This window comes from Pelodiscus sinensis, chromosome 1, assembly GCF_052426305.1.
Source record: "Pelodiscus sinensis isolate ZL-2025 chromosome 1, ASM5242630v1, whole genome shotgun sequence".
Lineage (NCBI taxonomy): Eukaryota > Metazoa > Chordata > Testudines > Trionychidae > Pelodiscus > Pelodiscus sinensis.
Genome location: NC_143052.1, coordinates 143,798,236 through 143,820,780, shown reverse-complemented (window position 1 = coordinate 143,820,780; position 22,545 = coordinate 143,798,236). Strand labels below are relative to the sequence as shown.

At 46.7% G+C, this 22,545-nt stretch overlaps 1 protein-coding gene across 7 annotated transcripts in view; it reads left to right on the top strand.

Moving 5' to 3' along the window:
- FBXO40 (F-box protein 40) overlaps positions 1 to 22,182 on the top strand; it is a 32,225-nt gene extending 10,043 nt beyond the window's left edge. Inside the window, exons 2-6 of one of the 7 annotated variants that reach the window (XM_075904304.2) lie at positions 3,194 to 3,275; positions 3,700 to 3,729; positions 4,221 to 4,433; positions 9,158 to 11,047; positions 15,264 to 22,182. In XM_075904304.2, coding sequence (XP_075760419.2) covers positions 4,380 to 4,433; positions 9,158 to 11,047; positions 15,264 to 15,461 — 2,142 coding nt within the window. In that variant the 5' untranslated portion in view covers positions 3,194 to 3,275; positions 3,700 to 3,729; positions 4,221 to 4,379 and the 3' untranslated portion in view covers positions 15,462 to 22,182. The remainder of the gene's footprint in view (positions 1 to 3,193; positions 3,276 to 3,699; positions 3,730 to 4,220; positions 4,434 to 9,157; positions 11,048 to 15,263) is intronic. The other 6 variants (XM_075904313.2, XM_075904339.2, XM_014574091.4 and 3 more) reach the window with 6 other exon arrangements.
- The last annotated feature ends 363 nt before the right edge of the window (positions 22,183 to 22,545 follow it).

Below are 22,545 nucleotides of genomic sequence, written 5' to 3'. Positions count from 1 at the left end.
TACATTTTAAGTATGGTTAGGGTTCATATGTTTGTTTTTATTAGTGTATATCAACACCAGCCCTCAGGTGACCTTGTGCAAGTCATGGCTGAGACTATTTGTAGAAATTACAGTTGCAGCAAAATACGACAAGAATCAGGGCAGCAGTGCTGCTGCCAGTGCGAAATAAATGGGTTGGTGACTGGCTCCTCTGAGCACTTCAAATGCAGATCAAACTAAATTCCAAGAGAGGCAGATCTTATCCTCTATAGTATGTGAATATAGGAACAGCACACTGGATCAGATCAGCAGTCCACTTACTCCAGTACAAGATGCTTCCCAGGAAGGTGGAGGAAACTCCATAATGGAAAATTAGGCCATGTCTACACTAGGAAACTATTTCAAAATTACTAAATTCAACTTAATTACTCCATATTTAACAAATTTGAACTATTGTATTCTCACAACGGGGAAGCCTCGAAATTAGTCAGAGACAGGCTCTGTTAATGTGGATGTGCTATGTTGAACTTAGATGCCTGGGAAACACTGGGAGTAATTTGTTCGAATTACCCTGGGAAGTAATTGCTTCAAAATAGCGGCACCGAAGCGTGCACGCTGCTGTTATTTCAAAATAAGTATTTTGGAATTAGTGTTACTCCTGATGAAAAGCAGGAATGCAGATTTCGAATTCCACAGCCCCTTATTTTGAAATAACAGGCTTGGTAGTGTGAACGCTCCGCTTATAAATTTGACCTTCGGGGAGGTTATTTTGAAATAAAGTCCTAGTATAGACCAGAGCTCACAGAATATTCTTTTGTAAAGTGGTCTACACAGTACCTGTAGCACTCCCTTGTGTCAGGATGCGATGTTACAAGGGGTTCTTGTCTCTAGTATCCTAGAGGCCATCTCTCTCTCACCAGGTGTTTTGGGACTCAGCCCTCCAGCCAAGTCACATAAAGTTCAGTCTCCTTCCAGGTTAATAGAGATGTCCTAACAAATACAATGATTTTTCAGCCCCTCTCTGGCCAGTCCCCGGGTTACGTACAAGATAGGGACTGTAGGTTTGTTCTTAAGTTGAATTTGTATGTAAGTCGGAACTGGTACATATTGTAGGGGAAACTCTAGCCAAACATTTCTCCAGAGCTCAGTTTTATTCTCCCACACCTCACTTCCCTCACTCCTTTATTCTCAAGCTGAGGTGTCTGCTGAGAAAAGCCGCTCTGCATCTCCCTGGTCTGCTGGGGGGGGGGGGGAGGCGCTAGCTTCGCGTCTCCCTGGTCTGCTGGGGGGAAGCAGCTAGTGCGGGGTTGCCTCATCCTGTTTGTAAGTAGGGATCCGATGTAAGTCAGATCCATGTAACCCGGGGACTGCCTGTAATTGCTAGTTCTTTCCCAGCAGGATTCTCCACTCTGCTTCCCTGCTCCAGGCATTCTGGCAGTTTGGTCTAGGAGGATCTGCCTGTTCCCACTTGCACACATTTTCCCAAGACGTCTCTCTGCAGGAAATTAACATGGTCCCTGTGGGTTTCTTCTATCCATCATGGGTCCTCATTCAAGGTTTCCTCCAGAGTTTACTCCTGGGGTATGTCTAAACTACATGGCTCCGTCGACAGAGCCATGTAGATTAGGCAGGACGGCAAAGGGAAATGAAGTGGTGATTTAAATAATCGCCGCTTCATTTCAATCCAAATGGCTGCCATGCTGTGCCGATCAGCTGATTGTCGGCACTGCGCGGCAGTCTAGACGGAGATCTGCTGACCCCAGAACCCTTCGTTGGCAGATCCTTTATGTCACGACGCTTACAGGATCTGCCGACAAAGGGCTCTGGGGTCGGCAGATCCCTGTCTAGACTGCCGCGCTGTGCCAACAATCAGCTGATCGGCACAGCGCAGCGGCCATTTTGATTTAAATGAAGCAGCGATTATTTAATCGCCGCTTCATTTCCCTTTGTGGAGTAAACTAATCTACGTGGCTCCCTCGATGGAGCCATGTAGTTTAGACGTACCCCTGGGAGTTACTTTCTCAGATTTTTCTTTATCCTTCTTGCTCCCTTCAAGCAGGATTGTGAACCATTAATAACTACTCTCTGAGAACAGTTATCCAGCCAGTTATACACCCAGGGAGCAGGTCAGTGCTGGGAGAACTGCAGCTACCAGAGCCAGAGGGGCCAGAAGTAGGCCAGAGAGCTGGAGGCAGAACAGCAGCAGTGCTGAGGCAGGAGCTAGGTCCAGAAAAGTGCAGAGCCACATGTGGAGAGCATCTGGGGAAAGTGAGGGGAGTTCTGGGTAGCAGGCCCAACACATGAAGACACCCCAAACCAATATGCCCTTGCAGACCAGACTTGGAGGGGAATAGTAACCCTGATAAGGGGATGATGCTGGGAAGAAGACTCCTGCCCCTAAACCCTGAGAGTGTATGGCCACCACCAAGTTTCTGACCTACAGCAGCGCCAGGGCCTGGGAGAGAGGCCTGGCACCTAGAAGGAGCAGACTCTGACCTGCCCCGCTGCCCGGACGTTCCAGAGAGGCTGTGTGTGATGCCGTCTGCGACAAAGTGGGATGATGTGTTTTCCTTTCACCTTGTTTCCTTATTCTTTCTTTAAATGGATTTCTGTTTAATACAATGTACTCACTGTGAGCTACATGCAGTGATCAGTGACTCGAGAAAGTGTCCTGTGCAGTGTCCCGTGCCCTGGAGGAGGGTCCCCTCCTATGTGACCACAACACTTAGGAGATTAGGGGTCAAGCCCCTCAGGAATCCTGGGGCCAGCCTTGTTGGGGTACGAGGACTCTGCCACACAGGAAGGTGGATGGGGAGCCCTCGAGGTCAGGGAAGGCTCTGGGTAAAGGACATGGTAGCAGGGACTCAGATCCTTTCACTGGCTCATTTCACTAGGGTAATTTATAAGCAAAAAAAGTTCCCCACAGTAGTGGGGCCATCCCCCCATGTACATAATGGTTCCTTTCTACCCGCACTGCAGTGCTCCTCTCAACAGAGCTCCTTTCTCTCCCCCTTTCCTTTCCTCAGCCTCTGCCCCTGCTGCTAGCTCAGTTGCTCCATTACTACTCCTAGGGGGGCACCTCTTGGAGCATCTCATGGCTTCCACTAGCAGCCCACAGGGTTGTCAATGGCCACTTAGGCCCTAATTCTCCTGATGGGCCAGTGGCCCCATGACAGCTGCCAACGAGAGGAATATTTTGTCTTCTCTTTTGTAGGACGGAAAAGATATCAATAATCTACACCTACATTTATAAATCTGCTAAACTGGCTCTGTCCCCATGCGCAGACACAGTCTGGGTAAGCAAGCCTAATGATTCAGCGTGTGAGCAGAGCAGAAAGTAGAGGGTCAGGAAGGAAATTTACCCCTAGCATGTAGGGATGTGAATGTTTAACTGGTTACCCAGTAAGCCCCACTCTTAACGGGCGAGGCTCACAGGTTAAGGTTAACCAGTGGGGTTGGAGCAGCTTCCCTCCTGCTGCAAGCAGGGGCTACTCTGGTGTCCCAGCTAGAGAAGCCTCTGTCTGCGGTGGGCCCGGATGACTGCAGGCAAAGACTGCCCCAGGGGTGGGGAGTGGGGGGGTCTCCTAAAACATTTTCCACCCAGGACAGCCAAATAGCTAGCGCTGCTCCTGAGGGGCTCTGGCATCAATGTATTTGTTTAGTTTACTGAAATCCAGAAGTCTTGATTATTTGCCTAATTATTTGCTTTTTTTTCCTCAGAGACAAACAAGACAGTCTGCTGGAATTATGGTAGGTGCTTTTGGGAAGGAAGTGTGATTTCCTTGTAAAATCCCACCCGTAAAATTGTCCATCTCCTTTTCTTCATCTTGATAGCTTAAAAGGTCCCCTACCTTTGTACCTTTTTGTCGTGTATTCAATGAAAAGGAGAAGGGAATTGCTTAGAGATTTAACTACAGTCCTTCATCAAGTGCTTGTTCATGTGCACAGGTGGTGAGTTGTATGGGCCCTGATGCTCCAGCACCAGGAATATTCCTGGCCCAGGGCCAGGTTGGGAGCCAGGTCTTTCCCTGCCTCTACCTGCTGCTCTCAAGTGCGCCCCCTGCTTGTGTGTCTGCCAACCCCCCATGCTGCCCTTGGGCGATTTAAAATGCCCCAGGGGCTCCTGCTGCCATCACCAGCAATACAGCAGCGCTAACGTAGCATCCTGCCACTCACTCCCCATGGCCGCTGTGCTTCCCTGTGGCCCCTGGGCATGGCGGAGTGCCTGTGTCTCTGTGCAGTTGTCCCAGCAGCTGGAGTAGCGCACGGACACCCTCCAAACCTCCCCAGCCACAGGGATGCATGTGCCAGAGGCCACCCTAGCCTCACTGAGCTGCTGGTGTTGAGCAGGAGATGGGCTGGGGGATGCACAGGAAGCACTGTGTGGCAGGCGGGCAGCAATGTTTGGAGACCCTCGCCCCATGGGAGCTGTTGCCAGAGAGGGGATGCATCAGGTAAGCATGGCACTCCCCACCAGTCTCTCCACAGCCTACACCCTTCTCCCCCAGCCCCATATCCTGTCCCCAAACTCCTGCACCCCCTGCAGACCACAAATTTCTTCCAAGAGCCTGCCCCCAGAACCCTTCCTGCACCCCACCCCCTCTGGCCCAGGCTGGAAACTGTACCCAGACTCTATCCCGGAGTCTGCACCCCTCACCCCTTCTGCATCCACATTCCTGCCAGAGCTTGCAGCCTGTACCCCAGTTCCATTCCTAAGCCTGCATCCTGCACCCAAACTCCCTTCCAGAGTCTTAGGGTGCTGCTGCACTGCACCTGCAGCTCAAAATAAGAGGAGCAATTTAAGCTATGCAAATTGGGTAGCTTATTTCAAGTGTATTTTGAAATAGCTAATTTTGAAAGTTGGCTCTGCCTAAATGGTCCCAAATTTTGAAACAGAGTGCTATTCTGAACTGTCCCTTAGTCCTTGTGGAATGAGGTTTACAGGGACACTGGAATAGTGCATCCGTTATTTTGAAAGCTATTTGAAAGCAATTTCAAAATAACAGGCATGCTGTCAAGACACAGAATATGCTATTTTGGGATACCGGAAATATCCTGAAATAGCGCCGCCCGCAGCGTAGACATACCTTTACACGCGGTGCAGGCTCTGGGCATTCTGGGCACCCCCAAAATATCTGCAAACCTGCTACCCCTGTTCATGTGCATTGCAATCAGGTGTGTGTGCATGCACATGCACAGTAGCCAGGAGAATTTTCTCTGAGCAGCTAGCTTCAGGGTCAGCCTGGGTGCCCCCTGGAGTCACACTTCCATGGCACACAGGATAGAGCCCTGCTGACATGCCCCCTCCTCACTGCCAGTGACTGTTTGCTGGAACTTCCCTGGGCTCTAGCTTGACCAGCACAGCAGCCATTCATTGACACAATTCTATTAGTTCTTCAATAGTTAGTAGTTAATAGGGGAGGTTTCCCTCCTGTGCTCCTCTGGCACCAGAGCATGCTGGGTCTCCCAACTTCAAAGTCTGCAAGCGCAGGCCCAGAAGCAACCCTCACCACACATCTAGTTTGAAGTGCTCAGGCGAGCACCATCCAAAGGATCGTGGTGCCATCTTCGAGAACTTTCAGCCCCAGACGGAACGATAGGGATCAGCGCCTCCAGGGCTTGCTAGCGGAAACTGTGCTTCGTCCCCAGCCAGATCCTGCACTGAGGGACCCGGCATCGAGTCTTTCATTGGTGCACAGTGCTCAGGCTCCAGCATTGTGAGTGCTGGTGCCAAGACTAAGGATTTACGACACCACATGGGCTCCACTCGCAGCTCACATGCTGCCCTCAGGCACCAGCCATAAGCACCAGTGCCACAGAGAAAGAAGAGGCCAGGCAGGATGCTCTCCTGCTACTAGGCCTAAGGACAGGGCCGCTGTGAGCACCAAGCTGGGCTGCACTGATGTGGTTCTACCACTGGTGCTGGTTGAGTCAGCTCCTGCCCATGGGGAAGGGCAGTGGAATCCAGACCCGCCCCCTTACTCGCCAGCACCCGACTGAGCTCCGCCGTCACGTTTAACCAGTTAACGGATTAAACGGAGGGAGCATGGGGGCTGCTCCAGCCTGGCTGCGTCCAGCCCAGTGTTGGGCTGGGACTCAGCAGCTACACGCAGGGCCACAAACTCTGCCTCCCCACAGCCACTCCCTGCAGTGTCACTCCCAGCTGAATACATGAGTGCTACTCATCCAGCCAGCCATGACTCAATGATAGAATGACTCCCACATAGTCCAAGCCACATACTTTGCATCCTAAAAACGGTGCCCCCTACGTTGTTTGGCACACGAGTGAACAACATAAGCGCCTAGCTAGTCTGCCAGTCCAACAAAGGGTAACATTTATGCACCAGCCTTGTTGTTTCAGATGGAAGTTTCCCGAACACTTCAATCAAGCACACTGGTTTAGATGAAACAGTAAGACGAGTTTATCACAAGAGAGAGAGATTGCAAGTGATCAGGCATAACCATCAGAACTTTTAACAAAGGAAATAAAAAGATAAAACTGCAATCTTTTACCAAGGCTAATAGTTCTAAAAGCAAAATAGGTTGTCTTACCATTAGCTGCAACACACTTCATGGGCTCAAAGCACTTCCCCACTTAGTTCAGAGTTCTTCAGGTATTCACTGATGTCAGGGGAGGTGGAGAGGCAAGGGGGCCAGAGGCCTTTTTCCCTTTCTACTCTGACCCTTTGTATTGGAAAAGGCTTCTCTTGGTCACGGGGTCAGGAAGTTCCACTGCATACTTCAGCTACCAAATCCTTCAGGCTATGTCTACACTATGGGGCTTTATCAGAAAAAGGTATGCAAATTTATGTATCTTTTTGTGATAGTTTTTTTGGAAAAGGCTTTCTGGAAATTGCCTGTCTACACAGGCCAAATTTTGGAAAAACCTCCTCTTTCAGAAGAGCCCTTCTTCCTCATGGGAGGAGAAAGACGGGGCTTCCAAAAGAGCACATCTGCTCTTCCACACAAAAAAGCAGAAGAGCAGACGCATTCCCTGTGGGCCTCATCCTCCCTGACTGAATTAACCTCATTATTTCTAGCCTTACTCTTGATTGGAACTTTTTTCTTATGCCTGTATATTTATACCTGCCTCTGGAATTTCCACTACATGCATCTGATAAAGTGGGTCTTTGCCCATGAAAGCTTATGCTCCAATAAATCTGTTAGTCTATAAAATGCCACAGGACTTCTCGTTATTCCCTGGATGCAGCGGAGTTTTTCCAGGATATTTCTTGTATCGCCGAAAAACCCCATAGTCTAGACATAGCCTCAGATGACATACTTCATTTATACATTCTCTCTGCTGAGGACATCCAATTAAACCAGGTAATGGCGCTTTAGCACTTTGCTGGAGAGTTCCTGTGCCTTTGTTTCTGAGCAATTGACTTGTGGGTGTTACCCAGAATTATAACATATGTCAGGAACATTGATACAGCAAAATCTCATAATTTTACATGCAGTGTTGTTACACACATCTTAATAGAATAATAATATTCAGCAGAGTCTGAGGACAGATCATTGATACAGAACAATTTGGATTGCAAAGTAAATTGAGCACAACCAAACAATATGTATTTTAATAAGACTAAACGTATACATCTAGGGAAAAAAGGATGTAAACCATATTTACAGGGTGGGGGGGCTCTATCTTGGGAAGCAGTGACCCTGAAACTAATTTGGGGGTCATGAATAATCATCTGGATATGAACTCCCAGTGCAAACCTTCCAAAGTTCAATTTAGAGGGTCTAGTATAGACCCACTAAATCGAACTCAGAGAGTGCCCCCATTAGCGCCGATACACCTGGTCCTCATGAGGAGTAAAGGAAGCTGATAGGAGCATTTGCTCCCATCGGCCTCTTGCTGTGTGGATGGCACAGAAACATGGTGTAAGATACATCGACTCCAGCTACATAATTTACGTATCTGGAATTGAGTATCTGACTTCGTCCTTCTGCTGTAGTGTAAGAACAGAAATCTAATAATGGATTCTTCAGTTTAGCATAGAAAAGTATAAGATAAACCAATGGCTGGAAGTTGGAGTTAGACAAATTCAAACTGGAAATAAAATGTAAATTGTGAACAGTGAAAGGGTAATCAGGAGACCAGGTTAAATTAATGATGGCTGAATAAACCTTAACTTAAACAGTTTTACACACTAAGGACAACAAAGAAGCCCATGTGAGCATGCTATGCATCTGGAGAAAGAAGCAGGTTTAGCTGTGCAGCATCCGTATAGCTGTAAGGGAGCAACAAGCTCTGTTGGTTAAACCATTTGTTGGAATTTCCTTCTCCTCCCCAGGAAAAGCTATGCCACCTGACAGAACAATATGTAGTAAACTTTGTGAATATCAATTCCTGTTCTTGTTATGGGAACAATCTACATAGGTGACCAAAAGACTGTTGTGTGCTCAGTTACATCCTTGCAGTCACATTTCCTCTAGTTAGTTAGAATTTAGCAAACAACTCTGTAAGGGTATGTCTACACTACCCTCCTAGTTCGAAATAGGAGGGTAATGTAGGCATACCGCACTTGCAAATGAAGCCTGGGATTTGAATTTCCCGGGCTTCCTTTGCATAAGCGGGGCACCGCCATTTTTAAATCCCCGCTGGTTCGAACCCCGTGCAGCTGGAGGAGTAACATTCCACGAGGAGTAACGGTAGTTCGAACTAGGAACGCTAGTTCGAACTACCTAGTTCGTGCCCTGTGTAGCCGCGCTGCACGGGGTTTGAACCAGCGGGTATTTTAAAATGGCGGCGCCCCGCTTATGCAAATGAAGCCCGGGCTATTCAAATCCCAGGCTTCATTTGCAACCGCGGTATGCCTACATTACCCCGCTAGTTAGAACTAGCGGGGTAGTGTAGACATACCCTAACGGATGCACCAGGAAAACTAAAATCCAGTTTTCCGAGCTGTGTTGTTCTGCTGGACTAGCAAGAGCAAAGAGCAGTAATGTCTTATTTAAATCACCATTATTAACAGGTATGATTCTGATACCCACAGGAACCTGATCTGATATGTAAGTGGGGTGTTATTTTTATGTAATTACTTTTCAGACTAGAACAACGTCTTAAGATTTGGCCTGTAGGAGTCAAGCAACTTCTGTCTTTGGCCAGTCCTGCTTCTCTAGCTAATAACTGTGCTTTCTTTTTGTCTTCTCCTATCTGTGATGTTCGTAGGGCAGAGCTCAGAAAACTGCTCCAGGGCAGCACAGACACTGTGAGAAATGTTTCAACCGACAATGCCAAGTCCCAGTTGAGCTCACTGTCTCCTGCTTAGTGATCAATTGCCATTCTCGCTGTGGGGCTGCCTTTCACATGTGTAAACAGGAAGAACACCAACTCCTATGTCCCCTAGAGCAGGTCCCATGCCTCAACTCAGCTTATGGCTGCCCTTCCTCCATGGCCCGCTTTAAGCTGGCAAAGCATCTTCAGGTTTGTCCAGCCAGTGTGGTCCACTGCTCTATGGAATGGAATCGGTGGCCAAATGTAGACTCAGAAACCATTCTACATAAGAACATTATGAAGCATCCACATAATGAGCAGAGTCTAGATACTGCTCTGGCCCTCAGAGATCAGAAGATTCTTTTTAGGACTCTGAAAATGGCTGAGCTGTTTCCAGAATGGAGAGAAGATGATGAAATGGAAGAACCTGGAGCTGCAGGTTTGGATGAAGGAGCTGTTGGAGGAATAACAGGTGATTCTAGAGAAGCTGATGGCCAAGTGGCTGAGCTTACCCAGCAGGAGCGTGAGAACTTGGCAAAGGATAAGGAGGGGATGGATCTAGCAAGTTACAAAACCTGGGAGAACATGTTTAGCAAAGAGCTTTCAGCATTGAAGGCAACAGGATTGTCAGCAAATTCAGAAAAAAAGGAGGGTGATAGCTACAAGAAAACAGGACAGACTCTTTGTGGTGGCAACCCCACAGAGAAGACAAAGGAAGCAGCTATTGTGGAAGACCCAAAAGAAAGCAAAAATAATCAAGTGATGGCTGGTGCAGAAAAGACAGGCCTAGCTCCTTGGCAAGACGGGATCCTGGAGAGGTTGAAAAAAGAAGTTAACATAGGGGATTATAACATGTACCTGGTGCATCATGGGAGAATGCTCATTCATTTTGGTCAGCTAGCTGCTTGCACACCAAGAGAGAAAGACTTTGTGTATGGGAACCTGGAGGCTCATGAGGTGAAGACTGTCTGCACCTTCAAAGTGCCAGTTAGCTATCATGGCAAAAGAGCACGACTTGCAGACACCCAGGCATACAAGGTAGTAACCATGGATAAGTCAGTGGATACCTCAGACTTGCAGATGAGCCTGGAGGAATGTCCTCAGCTAGATATAGCCAGAACTACACTGCTGTGTGCATTGGAAAAGGAACTGAAAGGTCATGAGATCTCAGAAGCAAAGAATATTGATGGACTGTTCATGGATTTTGGGACACAGACATACAACTTTCAGGTGGAACCCTTCTCCTCTAGAGATGTCCTAGCAGATGTTCTGGATATAAAAAGCTCACCGGGACTCCATGTAGAGCTGCACACTGAGTGTGTGACTAGAAGACATAACAAAAGCTGCTCAGCCTTCACATTCACTTGCAATCACTTCTTCAGAAGGGATGAGTTTCCTTCACATTTCAAGAACGTCCATACTGATATCCAGTCCTGCTTAAACGGATGGTTCCAACAACGCTGTCCACTTGCCTACTTAGGATGTACCTTTGTTCAAAACCGCTTCTATCCTGCCACTCAGAAAGCAACGTTTATCTACAGCCAGCATCTTGATACGTTAGCTATTCAACCAGAAGTTGACGATGCACTCTCTAAAATACAGAAATGCAATTTTACTGCAAGTAATGAAGGAAAAAATAAAGACTCCCTGAGCAGCCTTCCACTGGAACTTTTACAGTATATTGCTGGCTTCTTGGACAACTTCAGCTTGTCTCAGCTGTCCCAAGTGTCTGTACTGATGAGGGATATCTGTGCCACTCTCCTTCAAGAGAGAGGGATGGTCTTCCTGCTGTGGGAAAAAAAAAGATATTCCCATGGAGGCACATCATGGAGAGCTCGCAAAAAGGCAAGTGTTTGGGACACAAAAGGTGTTTACAGGAAAGGCTCATCAAAAATATAACACAACACACTCTTTTTTTGGTGTGAACTGAGTTTTCCTGACACTTAAAGGTCACACAGAACTTTTTAGAAATTGGGCTTCTGCCTCCTTTGGGTTCTGTGCAGTGTTTACAGATAGCCTGAAACTACCACAGCCTATTGGTAAGGCAAAAGTGAAATATTTGCAAGGAACTGTGATTGTGAAGGGAACCTAGATTTTCATATCAACGCCTACTGTTTTCACTGATTGGTAATTTATAGGGTTTTCATGAAATTGTGCTTTGTTGGGACTTGGCCACTAAGGTATCAGGCATGGGACAGGACGCCCTTTATCTTTAAGTTTAAAACGAGCCCAGCTTGATAATGATTGAAAATTAATACCACCTGCTGGCCACTTGGTGGTCTAAGTGAAAGGTGTTGGCACATCTTACTTCATCCCTCAGTCAGTGTCAGCATCACACATTCAACATCCCAGCTGACACTTGTGAGAGTAACAGCAAAATGAGAGGTCAAGGACTGAACAGTTCTGGAGACTTTGGGCTTTTCTACATGGTATGTGAGTGCATTGGGATGTCAATTATAACGTGCACCAGCTGGTGTGCGCTAAAGGTTCCCTCGTGTGTGTTAACATATTACTGTTTGAAACAGGACTACATCAGTGCACCCTAGGGAACTTTTGTGTGTGTCCCAGAAGGGTCCACATAAGCCAGTTAGTGTGCAAACATGTGGGTGCACATTAGAATTTATGCTCCTCTGGCAGTGTTCTCTCTAGCTGTGGGGCAGCACAGCCCCACAGCTGGTTACTGAGCCCAGCCCAGCCAGGGGCTCAGGGCTCCATGCATGGAACTGCCTGGCTGGGGGAGGGGCACTTCTCCCTCAGCTTTAGCAGCAGCTCCCTGCTCAGGACAGAGCAGTGAGACTCTCCCAGCCAGCAGAGAGGGGACGTGTCCCTACCGCTTGGGAGAGATTCATTGCTTGGTCCTCAGCAGGGATTTGCTGCTGTGGCTGAGGGAGAAGTGCCCCTCCCCCAGCCAGACAGCTCCATGCACAGAGCCTTGAGCCCCTGTCTGAGCTGGGCTCAGTAAGCAGCTGCAGGGCCATGCTGCTGCACAGCTGAGAGGGAACACTGCCCTCTGGTGCACGCTAACCTTGTATTATGTAGACAAGCTCTTCATTACGACTACATGTACCAGATCATACCTGTAGAGACAAAGACTTTGAGTCACACAAAATGGAGAACTGTATCTTGAATAGCAGTGACTCTGAAAAGGACTTAGGATAAGAGTAGATAATCAAATGAACATGAGCTCTCAGTTTAAAGCTCTGGCCAGAATGCTAATGTGAATCTTGAATGTGTAAAAAAACAAGTCTATCTATTGAGTAGGAATAGGGATGTTATATTACCTATGTATATGACAGGGGACTATCATCACCTCACCTGCTACTGGCTCACCTCATCCATCTTCACTCCCCCACCAGCTACAAGACCCCACTCCCTACCCACCTTTTCACCCCTTCTGCCTGCCTGTTACTTACCTCCTCACACACCCCCTCCTCCCCAACCCTTCCTATCCACCACCAGACACCACCCCTGCCTGCTGGCTTGCCACTTGCCTCCTCACTTTCCTGCCAGACCCCCTTGCTTGCCACTGGCTCGCTATGCCCCTCCTCGCTCCCCTGCCCCCACAGGGATAGAGGGTAAGGAGCAATGCAGTGAGTGGCAGGGATGAGGGGTGGAGTGGAGGAGAGGAGAGGTATAAGATTCATTAGGCGGCAGCAGGCAGTGGGGGCCTCACAGAGACGGGACAGAACAGGGAAGAGGCAGGGCCACGTGACCCAGGTATCCAGCAGCAAGTCAGTAGCAGCTGTGCCAGGGGAGACTTCCCTCCCTGTTATACCTGCTGCCCATGGGGCATGGGTCACTTGCTGGTTAGAACTAGAGTAAATGGCGGATTCCCTGTAAATTGAAGTCTTTAACTCATGCTTTGAAGATGTTCGTAATTCAGCCAAAGGTTGTGGGCCTGTTATAGGAGTGGGGCAGGAGATGAGGTTCTGAGGCCTACAACATGCAGGTCATCAGACTAGATGCTCATGATGGTCCCTTTTGGCCTTAGAATCTGGGTCTATAAACTCCAGAACACCGAAATGGATGCCCTAGGACAGAGCAATGGACTGCTCCATCTAGTATCCCATCTCCTTGCCTCAGGGAACAGAACTGATTCAATAGGATAATAGTTTGGTGTTTACTCTTCTCCATTCATTTCAAAAGTTTCTGCTGCCATCATATCTAGGGATTTATACAGTGAGAAATGCCCAAAAAGACAAAATCATTTTTCAACACTCCTCTCGATATAATCCTGGGCTGCTGACTTTTAGTCCAGTGTAAGTTCACTGTCCTACTTTTGGATTTACTTTCACGAGAGCGATGTCAGTCTTCCCTTGTTGTGGTTCTTTAGGAAATGCTGTGGCAAAAAGATGTTTTACAGTATGAGCTGACGGTGATAAGAGTTAGGCTCTTCATGTCCTCTTTTGAGAGCATTTCTCAGAGCCCTCTCCTGCTCTCTCAAGTCTCTCTCTGGACTTCAATGTATATAACGTGCTAGGTCAATGCTGCTCTTGTAGATCGTCCTGGGAGAGAAAACATTTCTGGCTTATCCACTGGGAATGTTGTGCCAAAATTGATCTGCACCGAATGCAAAAAATAAGAGCAGTGTGTCTCCGATACTGTATCTCACATTTAAACATATCAACCAGCTACTTAGTGTGCAATTCCATTTTGCACTTAAAGCATGAGTGTGTTTGGTATGAAGGATACAGTTTTCCCAAATGTAGAGCACTGACTCTTTGAATAACAAAATTTGCATTGGCTGGTGAAAATGGACTAAGCAGATGGGAGAGCTCTGCAAAGCATTGTGAGGTATTTGGCATGGGTTAAAAGAATTGTGGAAAGGTGTTAGCTGGTGGCCGGGGCAGTGAGTGGTCTGTGAACCCTATCACACACCCGAGTCTTCAACTGCTAGGAAGTTCCTAGAGTCCCTTCGCAGCGGGCAGCCAGGGAGACTGACGGGTGCCTCAAAGAGTCTGCCCCGTGGAGGTGGCTCGACTCAACACTCAGCTCTTACTGCGTTTACCCCTGACCAGCTATGGTTCTTTTTTATTGTGTTTGGTTCTGTTATAGCAACAGGAGGAGTCAGGTTAAAAGCTTAAACAGTTACTATTTTATTGTTACAAGGCAAGCTTAGCTGTCAAATGTTACTGCTGTGTTACAGATGACACAGCCACTACAAAAGGACAAGACAGAAAATTACAATAAAAAGTCACTTACAGGTACCATGAAACCCTTTTGGTTCTCTGAGCTCCTATTAAATCCGTGCAAAAACAGACACCTAGCAGATATATTCTCACCCCTGTGATCTTTACTCCAGCGAAGCCAGCGTTTCTCTCAATCCCAATGGGAAGCAGTCAGTACAAGAGTGTGTAGGTGTATCAATACTGGTACCAGCCATAGGTAGCCCAAGGCCCCCGACCGCCTGCTGGCCCAATTGTCACTGTTATCTGGTTCCTGTCTAGCATCCAGGGCCATGGTTATTCCAGCACCTCTGGAGGCCCTGGAGCCTTTGAAGACAGAGTTTCTCTCTCAAGGATTCCCTCTCCCAAGGATGTCGGAGGGAGGGAGGGGGGCGGCTACAGAAGGGTATGACATATTCAGTTAGCATAATTTCCCAATGCCTCTGTGTATGTGTGTGTGTGTGTGTGTGTGTGTGTGTGTACTATTACTATCATGTGAGTATTGGTTAATACATATTAGGACTTACACCTAACTAACTGTGAAGATACTGTACTAGATTTATAATGCTTTGTTTTGGAATAATTGTAAGTCTAATGTTTTTTCCCTCTAAGTTCCTCATGCACACTCTTAACTTTGCTTCCATGTTAATGTACTTTTTGTTTAAGATAAATACGTATGTATTTACACAAAGGGAGATGTTATGACAGTGCACATAAAGAAACGGAACCTGATTTTCTACTGTTATACCAATCCTGTGCTATCATGACTCCACTAGTCAGGCCAGTTAATTAAGAGTAATGAAAGTCCATTGTAATATCTGAACATAAATGTATTTGTAAAGCCTCTGCATTTTCATTAACATTCCTATCTTCTCTCCTTTATTCCCACATATTAGATCTGGCAGTTTAGCAGCCTGTTCGCCCCTGTTAACAACTGGCAGTTCAGTGACATTCCCTCCATGTCAGAACACCTGAAGATCTGTCCGTTCTATGATGTGGAGCATAAGAAGGACCCATTCTTGCTGGTCAGCATGAGTGGACCCCAAAAGCAGGCTCAAAATCGCTTGGTCTCAACCTTCAAGCATAGATCCTGAATACATCTCCCAGGTCACTCAGGGAGTATTGGGATCTGGGTTGGAGAGATTATTATGTAGGCACTCCACAAGACAATTCCCTTTGGAAACTCAAAAATCAACCTTTTGCTGATCTGTTTGGAATATGGTGAATCATTTTCTTTCAGTATTTTAGCAATGCTAAAAATGAATTACTTCATTCAGCTGAGGGCTAATATCACAAGTTTTCTATTTTTGTGTTTCATGCCTGCTCATTAGTAGAGCCACCTGGAAAAAGCAATGAGAGGAATACTGGGTTATAGCACCCAGCTTGGCAGTCTAGAAGTCAGAGAACAGCTATCGTCCCCGTGCTTTTTCCCTAAGGGAGGAAAGAGCAGGTTTAGTGCCTAGTTTGGGTAGATCTAATCCTCGTAGAATCATCAAAAACTACTAGCACACGGAGAAATTGCTGGAGTGTGAGCATGCTAGATCACTTCAGTACTGACAGATGTAGAGACAGCAAGGAGAGCTGAGTGCATAAGCACAGGAGAGCAAGTTCAAACTGGTGGATGAGTTACAGCAGTTAGATGGGAGTTGAGCCCACGAAAGCTCATGATACTCTCTATATGTTTTAAACTTAAAAACAACAAATGGTCTGGTAGCACTTTATAGACTAACAAAACATGTAGATGGTATCATGAGCTTTCGTGGGCACAGCTCACTTCTTCAGATGACCAGAGTTTAATATGTTTTGTGAGTCTCGAAGGGTAATGTAGGCATACCGCACTTGCAAATGAAGCCCGGAATTTGAATTTCCTGGGCTTCATTTGCATGAAGCCGGCCGGCGCCATTTTTAAATGCCGGCAGTTCGAACCCCGGGCCGCGCGGCTACACGCGGCACGGAGTAGCTAGTTCGGATTAGGCTTCCTAATCCGAACTAGCTGTACTCCTCGTGGAATGAGGTTCGAACTGCCGGCATGCGGTATGCCTACATTACCCTCCTAGTGCGAATTAGGTGGGTAGTGTAGACATACCCGAAGGTGCTACAGGACTGCTTGTTTTTTATGTTTTTTAGTTACAGACTAACACTGCTCTCCCTCTGAAGCTGTTTGATGTTTTGTCAAGGGGTATATCTAGACTACACACCTCTGCCAGCAGAGGCATGTAAATTAGACTACCCGACATAGTCAATGAAGCAGAGATTTAAATATCCCCCACTTCATTAAAATAAATATGGCCGCCGCATTGTGCTGGCTCAGCTGATCGTCGGCACAATGCGGCCGTCACGATGCAGATTGGTCGGCAAGGAAAGCCTTTGCTGACTGATCCCTTATGTCTCCTGAAACGAGGTTTACAGGATCGGTGGTGGCCATTTTTATTTTAATGAAGCGGGGGATATTTAAATCCCCACTTCATTGACTATGTTGGGTAGTCTATTTTACATGCCTCTGCTGGCAGAGGCATGTAGTCTAGACATACCCAAGGAGACAGGAATTCATCAATCAGTAATAAGCAGCAGTTTGAGGAAGAAAGATTTTAGGCTTTGTGTCAGGACAGCGTCCCGATTCTGGACTGCATTTTAAGTGCGTGCTTAAAGTAAAAAAATTGTCAAAAATGAGAGTCAAAATTAAAGACTTGATACATAAATTCCAGGCTTCTGTGCTCAAACTTCTAAACAATTCTCATTTGGCCAGCTGATCCAAAGTGATATAGGACTATGAAAATCAGTGTATACCTTTTGAGGATCTGACCAAATTTACTATTAGTATCGGTCCCAATGGTGTTGATATTATTCCAGCTTTGGTCTGCTTGCGTCAAGTCTAGAGAACATTGCTCCTGTAACTCCCTTCATACAGAAAGAATCTGACATAAGTGTCACCCTCCCGCCCCAAACCTGTGATCTTGACTCTTCCTTTATTCTGCCCATGAAAGCCAATCCTGGAGTCAGACTGGGGAGAAAAGGCAACATTTGCAATTTTGGCAACTCAGGATATGAGTTAGAGAAGAAAACATCTTTCCCTTCTCTTTCCCTTCCTTTCATTTGATACTGCAGGATGGTGCCCCCATTCACTGGTGGCCAGGCACTAGCTGGGATTGAATTAATCAGAAGAGGTATGCTGGGTTGTTCTAACCTGGAAGCCTCCTTGGTTTGGTTGATCTGATACGAACTTTTACCCAAGAGTACATCTACACAGCAGTAACACAATAACATCTTCACAATAACTTTGTCCACATCTACACTGGAAGCCGTTATTTCGATATAATGTCAAAAAAACATCGAGCTGGAGGACTCCTTACTCTGACTCCTGTGACCCTCATTGTGCAAGGAGTAAGGGAAGTCGGAGGAAGAGTGCTCTATTTCCAAATAAGTGCTGTGTAGGCGTGCCCAAATTCAAAAGAAGCTATTTTGACGGAAGCTATGCAATTAGAGTCACTCAACTTACGGAGCTTATTTTGAGTTTAGCCCTGCTGTGTAGACGCACCCTTAGTGAGCACAACATGGACACATTTTAAAGATGGATACTTAGCAGGGTTGGCTATGAGAAGCTGGGCACCTGTTGCTTTTGTAAACAACTTGTCTGCAATAGAGAGGTTCAAACTGGGAGACTGAATCCAAATCTTGGATTTCGTGGCCTAGGCCCATTTTAGTCGCCTGCATTATTTCCAAAGAGTAAAAGTCACAGTCCACTCTGGGTCTTGACTGAGACTGTGTGTCAGTCCCAGTGCCCTACACTGAAGCTATGGCAGAGGTGAGACCTGGGAAGAATAAGGAATGCATTTAAATGCATGAGACAAGCATGGGCTTTTGGTACAATAAGTGCTAAGTGGGTTTCCTGAGAAATCCCTGGAGAGTGGTTAATGTAAATTCCACTATGGAAAACCCTAGTCTTCTCAAGCAATGCCCTGAGGAGTGGCCAATCAACTTGCCTGTCACAAATGGGCTCATTTAGATTACACGGAAAATTTGAAAGACGATATGCAAATTCCGCAGGAATTTGAATATCTTCTTCCAATCTCACTTTTGAAAGCGGAGCTTTTGAAAGTGAAATTAGTCTAGACGTGGGTTTTTTTACAACCCCCCCCTTTTCAAAAAGCTGCTTAAACCTCATTTTTTTGAGGAAAAGCGGCTTTTCAAAAAAGGGGGGGTTGCCAAAAAACGGGTCGAGACTACTTTCACTTTCGAAGTGAGATCTTCTTTCGAATCTTCCGCGTAGTCTAGACCTACATAGCCTCTGTTCTCAGAGACTGGAGAGCAAAGGCTGAAAATTCCAGTTGGGGCTCTGGTGCCTGATCTAAAAAATGACATGAACATGTAACCCATGGGGCAAATCCAGCTGCGAGGTTTGAGTAACTGACCCCCACACCAGAACCCTAAATTGGAATTAGGATGACCACTAATAGGCTATTTGTATGCACGTAGGTACTTTTATTTTGTATAGGTTTTCTCTGTAATGCCTTTTACTTTAACAATAAATGTGCTTGCTTAGAAAGAGCTGTGTGGTGACTTGCAATCACTGCAATGCAGATTCAGGCACTAAAACAGCACAGGTGCTACATCTGTGCTACTGTAGTGTCTGGTATAGATATTCACTACAGCCATAAAAAAAATTTTTTTCCATTGTTACAACAAACTTACCTCTCCGAGAGGTGTCAACTAGAAGTGGTTAATGTAAATTCAAGTATGGCAGTTATGCACAAATCCAGCCATGCCCTGAGGAGAGGGCCATCAACTGATAATTACCTATTCTCCCAGACTAGCAATCAAAGGCCCAGATCTGTATAAAGAATCAGCTGAATTGTGCAATTAGGGTTCTGGTGCTTGATCTAAAAATTGACATGAACTTGTAACCCAGAGGGCAAATCCAATTGTGAAGTCTGAAGGAATGACTTTTACCAGAGTCCTGGGGATGACCTCTGATACACTTTTAGGGTACGTCTACACTGCATCCCTAGTTCGAACTAGGGATGCAAATGGAGACGACCGAAGTAGTTAATGAAGCGGGGATTTAAATATCATTTTTTGAGGAGTAACATTAGTTCGGACTAAGGGCTTTAGTCCGAACTAGCGCGTCCCAGTGCACACTTCCTGGTTCGAATCAGCCGTGATTCGAACTAGCGCACCGGCGAGATCATGTTAATGGAGCACGGGATATTTAAATCCCCGCTTCATTAACTACTTCGGTCGTCTCCATTTGCATCCCTAGTTCGAACTAGGGATGCAGTGTAGACGTACCCTTAGTATGTATATACACTCTTTTACTGTTTTATGTAAGTGCTGGAAATACCGCAGTGGTTCTCAAACATTTTCCCTACATGATCCCATCTTCACATGTGTTGCTTTTCCTGGTCCAAGATAGCATGGAGGATGCCATTTAAAAATGCTTTACAAAATGGAGTCTTCTGCACAGCATGCACTTGTACATGTATGGTGTAGGTCAGGTCACACTGTGTGGATGGCACCATTTTGTGGAACAAAGTAGCATCCTGTATGTGGCTTGACTTCACACATCTGATGTGTGCACGCACTATTTTGTTGTGCGGAGCATGCCTTTTTGTAAAATGGCGTCCTCTGCACACTCAGGACCGTCACAATCCCATCTGTTAATGGTGCTACTCCCCTTTGGGAACCACTGCAATACAGGCTATATCTTCACTACAAATGCTATTGCTACAGTGCTGCAGCTATGTCATGGTAACATCTAGTGTAAACACTCACTGCAGCAATGGATGGGTTTTTCCATTGCAATAGTCATGGGTGGCGGGTGAAGGCCCAGCTGGGGAAGGTAAGCTCCAGTGCTGCCCCTTCCATCTGAGGATCCACGCTTTCCACCAGAGACCTCGTCTCTTCTGCAACCTCACTCTGTAGAGCCAAGCTCCCCCCAGCCCTGAGGCCCAGTCCTTTCTGTCCAGCCAGAAGGCCAGGCTGCCACATCACGGTCCCAGCCCTCCCGGGCAGCCAGTGGACCAGGCTGTCATACGGTAGCCCCTGCCTTCCTGGGTGGCTGGGGATTGTTGGCAATTTTGGGAAGGCAATGCCCTCCCTTGCATGCATTACCCATCGCCCATGGCAACATTAGATCCACTAAGATATAGAGGGGTAGCTATGTCAATAGGGCTTAGGTAAGCTTAACAACATCTCTGAGGGGTGTGAATTTCTCACACTGCTGAGTGATGTAGTACAGTCTACTTAAGTATTAGGTACAGCCCAGGTCACACTCAGACATAGCTCTGAGAGAGAAAGCAAAGCACAAGCACTGACCTTTAGACAAACTGGCTTGCTGGAGATATCACAGGGCAAGGCAGGGAACCATGCAGCCTTAAAAACAGGGTTCGCAGAGTGTGGGACAAGGGTCTCTCCCCAGAAACGGGTAATGACAGGAGACTTGGGAACTGACTGGGAACTCCTGGTGTTTATCATGGAGAGATGGGAAGATGGATGTAGTTGTCCTGAAAATGTGACAGAAGTTTCTTCTCCCTGGGAAATGGGACTTAGTAGGTGTGAAATAATGGAACCGAGGAAAGGTGGAAGGATAGAAGTCGGGGTGGGGAGCAGGAAAGGTGGAGGGGACTGGAATCAGGAAAGGTAAGTGTGTACACCAAAGCAGAAAGTATGGACTGGAGAGAGGCAAGTGGGGACTGAGGTTAGGAAAGAGGTGTGAGAATGAGGGTTTGGGAGAGGTAATTTGAATGGAGATGAGGTCAGGAGAAAAAAAGTAGGTGGGGTGAGTGAGTAGTAAATGCTTGACCCTTCCATAACCATATCATTCTGGCAAGTTTCAACCCCTCTCTCCATACCGCATAGTCAGAGAGAACCCATGTGAGTCCTTCTCCTTTGGTCCTTCTTCTTATTTTCTCCATTGAGTAGTCTACATCCCTTAGGAAGCTCCCTCTCCCCTTTGCTCTGTTTCCAGGGCTGTTAGAGAACATTTTTGACCACAAGCACACTTATGGTGCTGGCGCTCTTCGGCTTTTACTCCAGTCCCTTCAACATTCTTGCATACAACTTCCCTGGGACAAGTCTTCGTGTGACCCTCCAGTTAAATCACTCAGGGTCTCTTGGTCAGGGTCCAGAGTGGCAAACAAATCCTGAGTCCGTAGTCTGTTCTCAGGCTTCTCCTGTGCACTGGGCTTGTGACCTCACCCAGCAGCAGTTATCCCCATGGCTTTGTTCCTACTGTCTCGACTGCCAGCTGCCAGGGATATCTTTATTTCCTCGGTTCCCAAAATGGGACCCATGGAATGAGGTTTAACTGTTAATTCGAACTAAGGGGTTTATCTCAGAATCGCGCTTCTCTGCCACGTGTAGATGCAGGCAGTTACTTTGGGTTAGTCAGTTTCCAAAATGGCGACCAGCCAGGAATATGCTAATCAGGTGTGGGATATTTAAATCCTGCGCTTCATTAGCAATTTCGGTCACCCTCATTAGCCTCCCTAGTTCAAATGAGGGGGCTAGTGTAGACATACCCCCAAGCACTTCCATCTTTAACTAACAGTCCGGTTCATCTTTTATACAGTGGCTGCACAATTCTTTCTTAATCAATAGTGTAGGGACAACACTTAAAAAACGTGTTGGTCTCCCACTCTAGATAAAGAAGACAGCTTGTTTGGGGCATAGTAGGAAAGGCATGGTTGACAAAATGAAAGGCGGTATTATGAAGACATTTCTGCACTCAGTTTGGTATTATTTTTATAGCTAGTACTCAGAATGTTATAGTTTGTGAACAATAAAACTGCTCCTCTGACAACGGCCCCATATTCTTTCGTGTGTGTGTGTGTGTGTGTGTGTGTGTGTGTGTGTGTGTGTGTTAGGAATAGGGATGCAAGGTATCTGAAGCATCACAAAGTATCCCTTAACCCTTCAACTCTCCCATTTCCTCAAATCTCCTCTTAAACCACAAATTCTTCCACCCACACATGTGAAAGCTAATGGCACTGCAGGTGCTGCCATCTCCTCTGGCAGTAACAACCCAAATACATGCTTTCCGCCGTCAGCATCCCCACTAAAAAAATTGTTTCAGCACCACTGCTTCCACTTACTCTATGCCTTTTAATTTCCCCCAGGTTCCTGTGCACTGGGGCTTTAGTCATCACAATGCCTATACTTTCACTAATTTGTCAGGTCTCT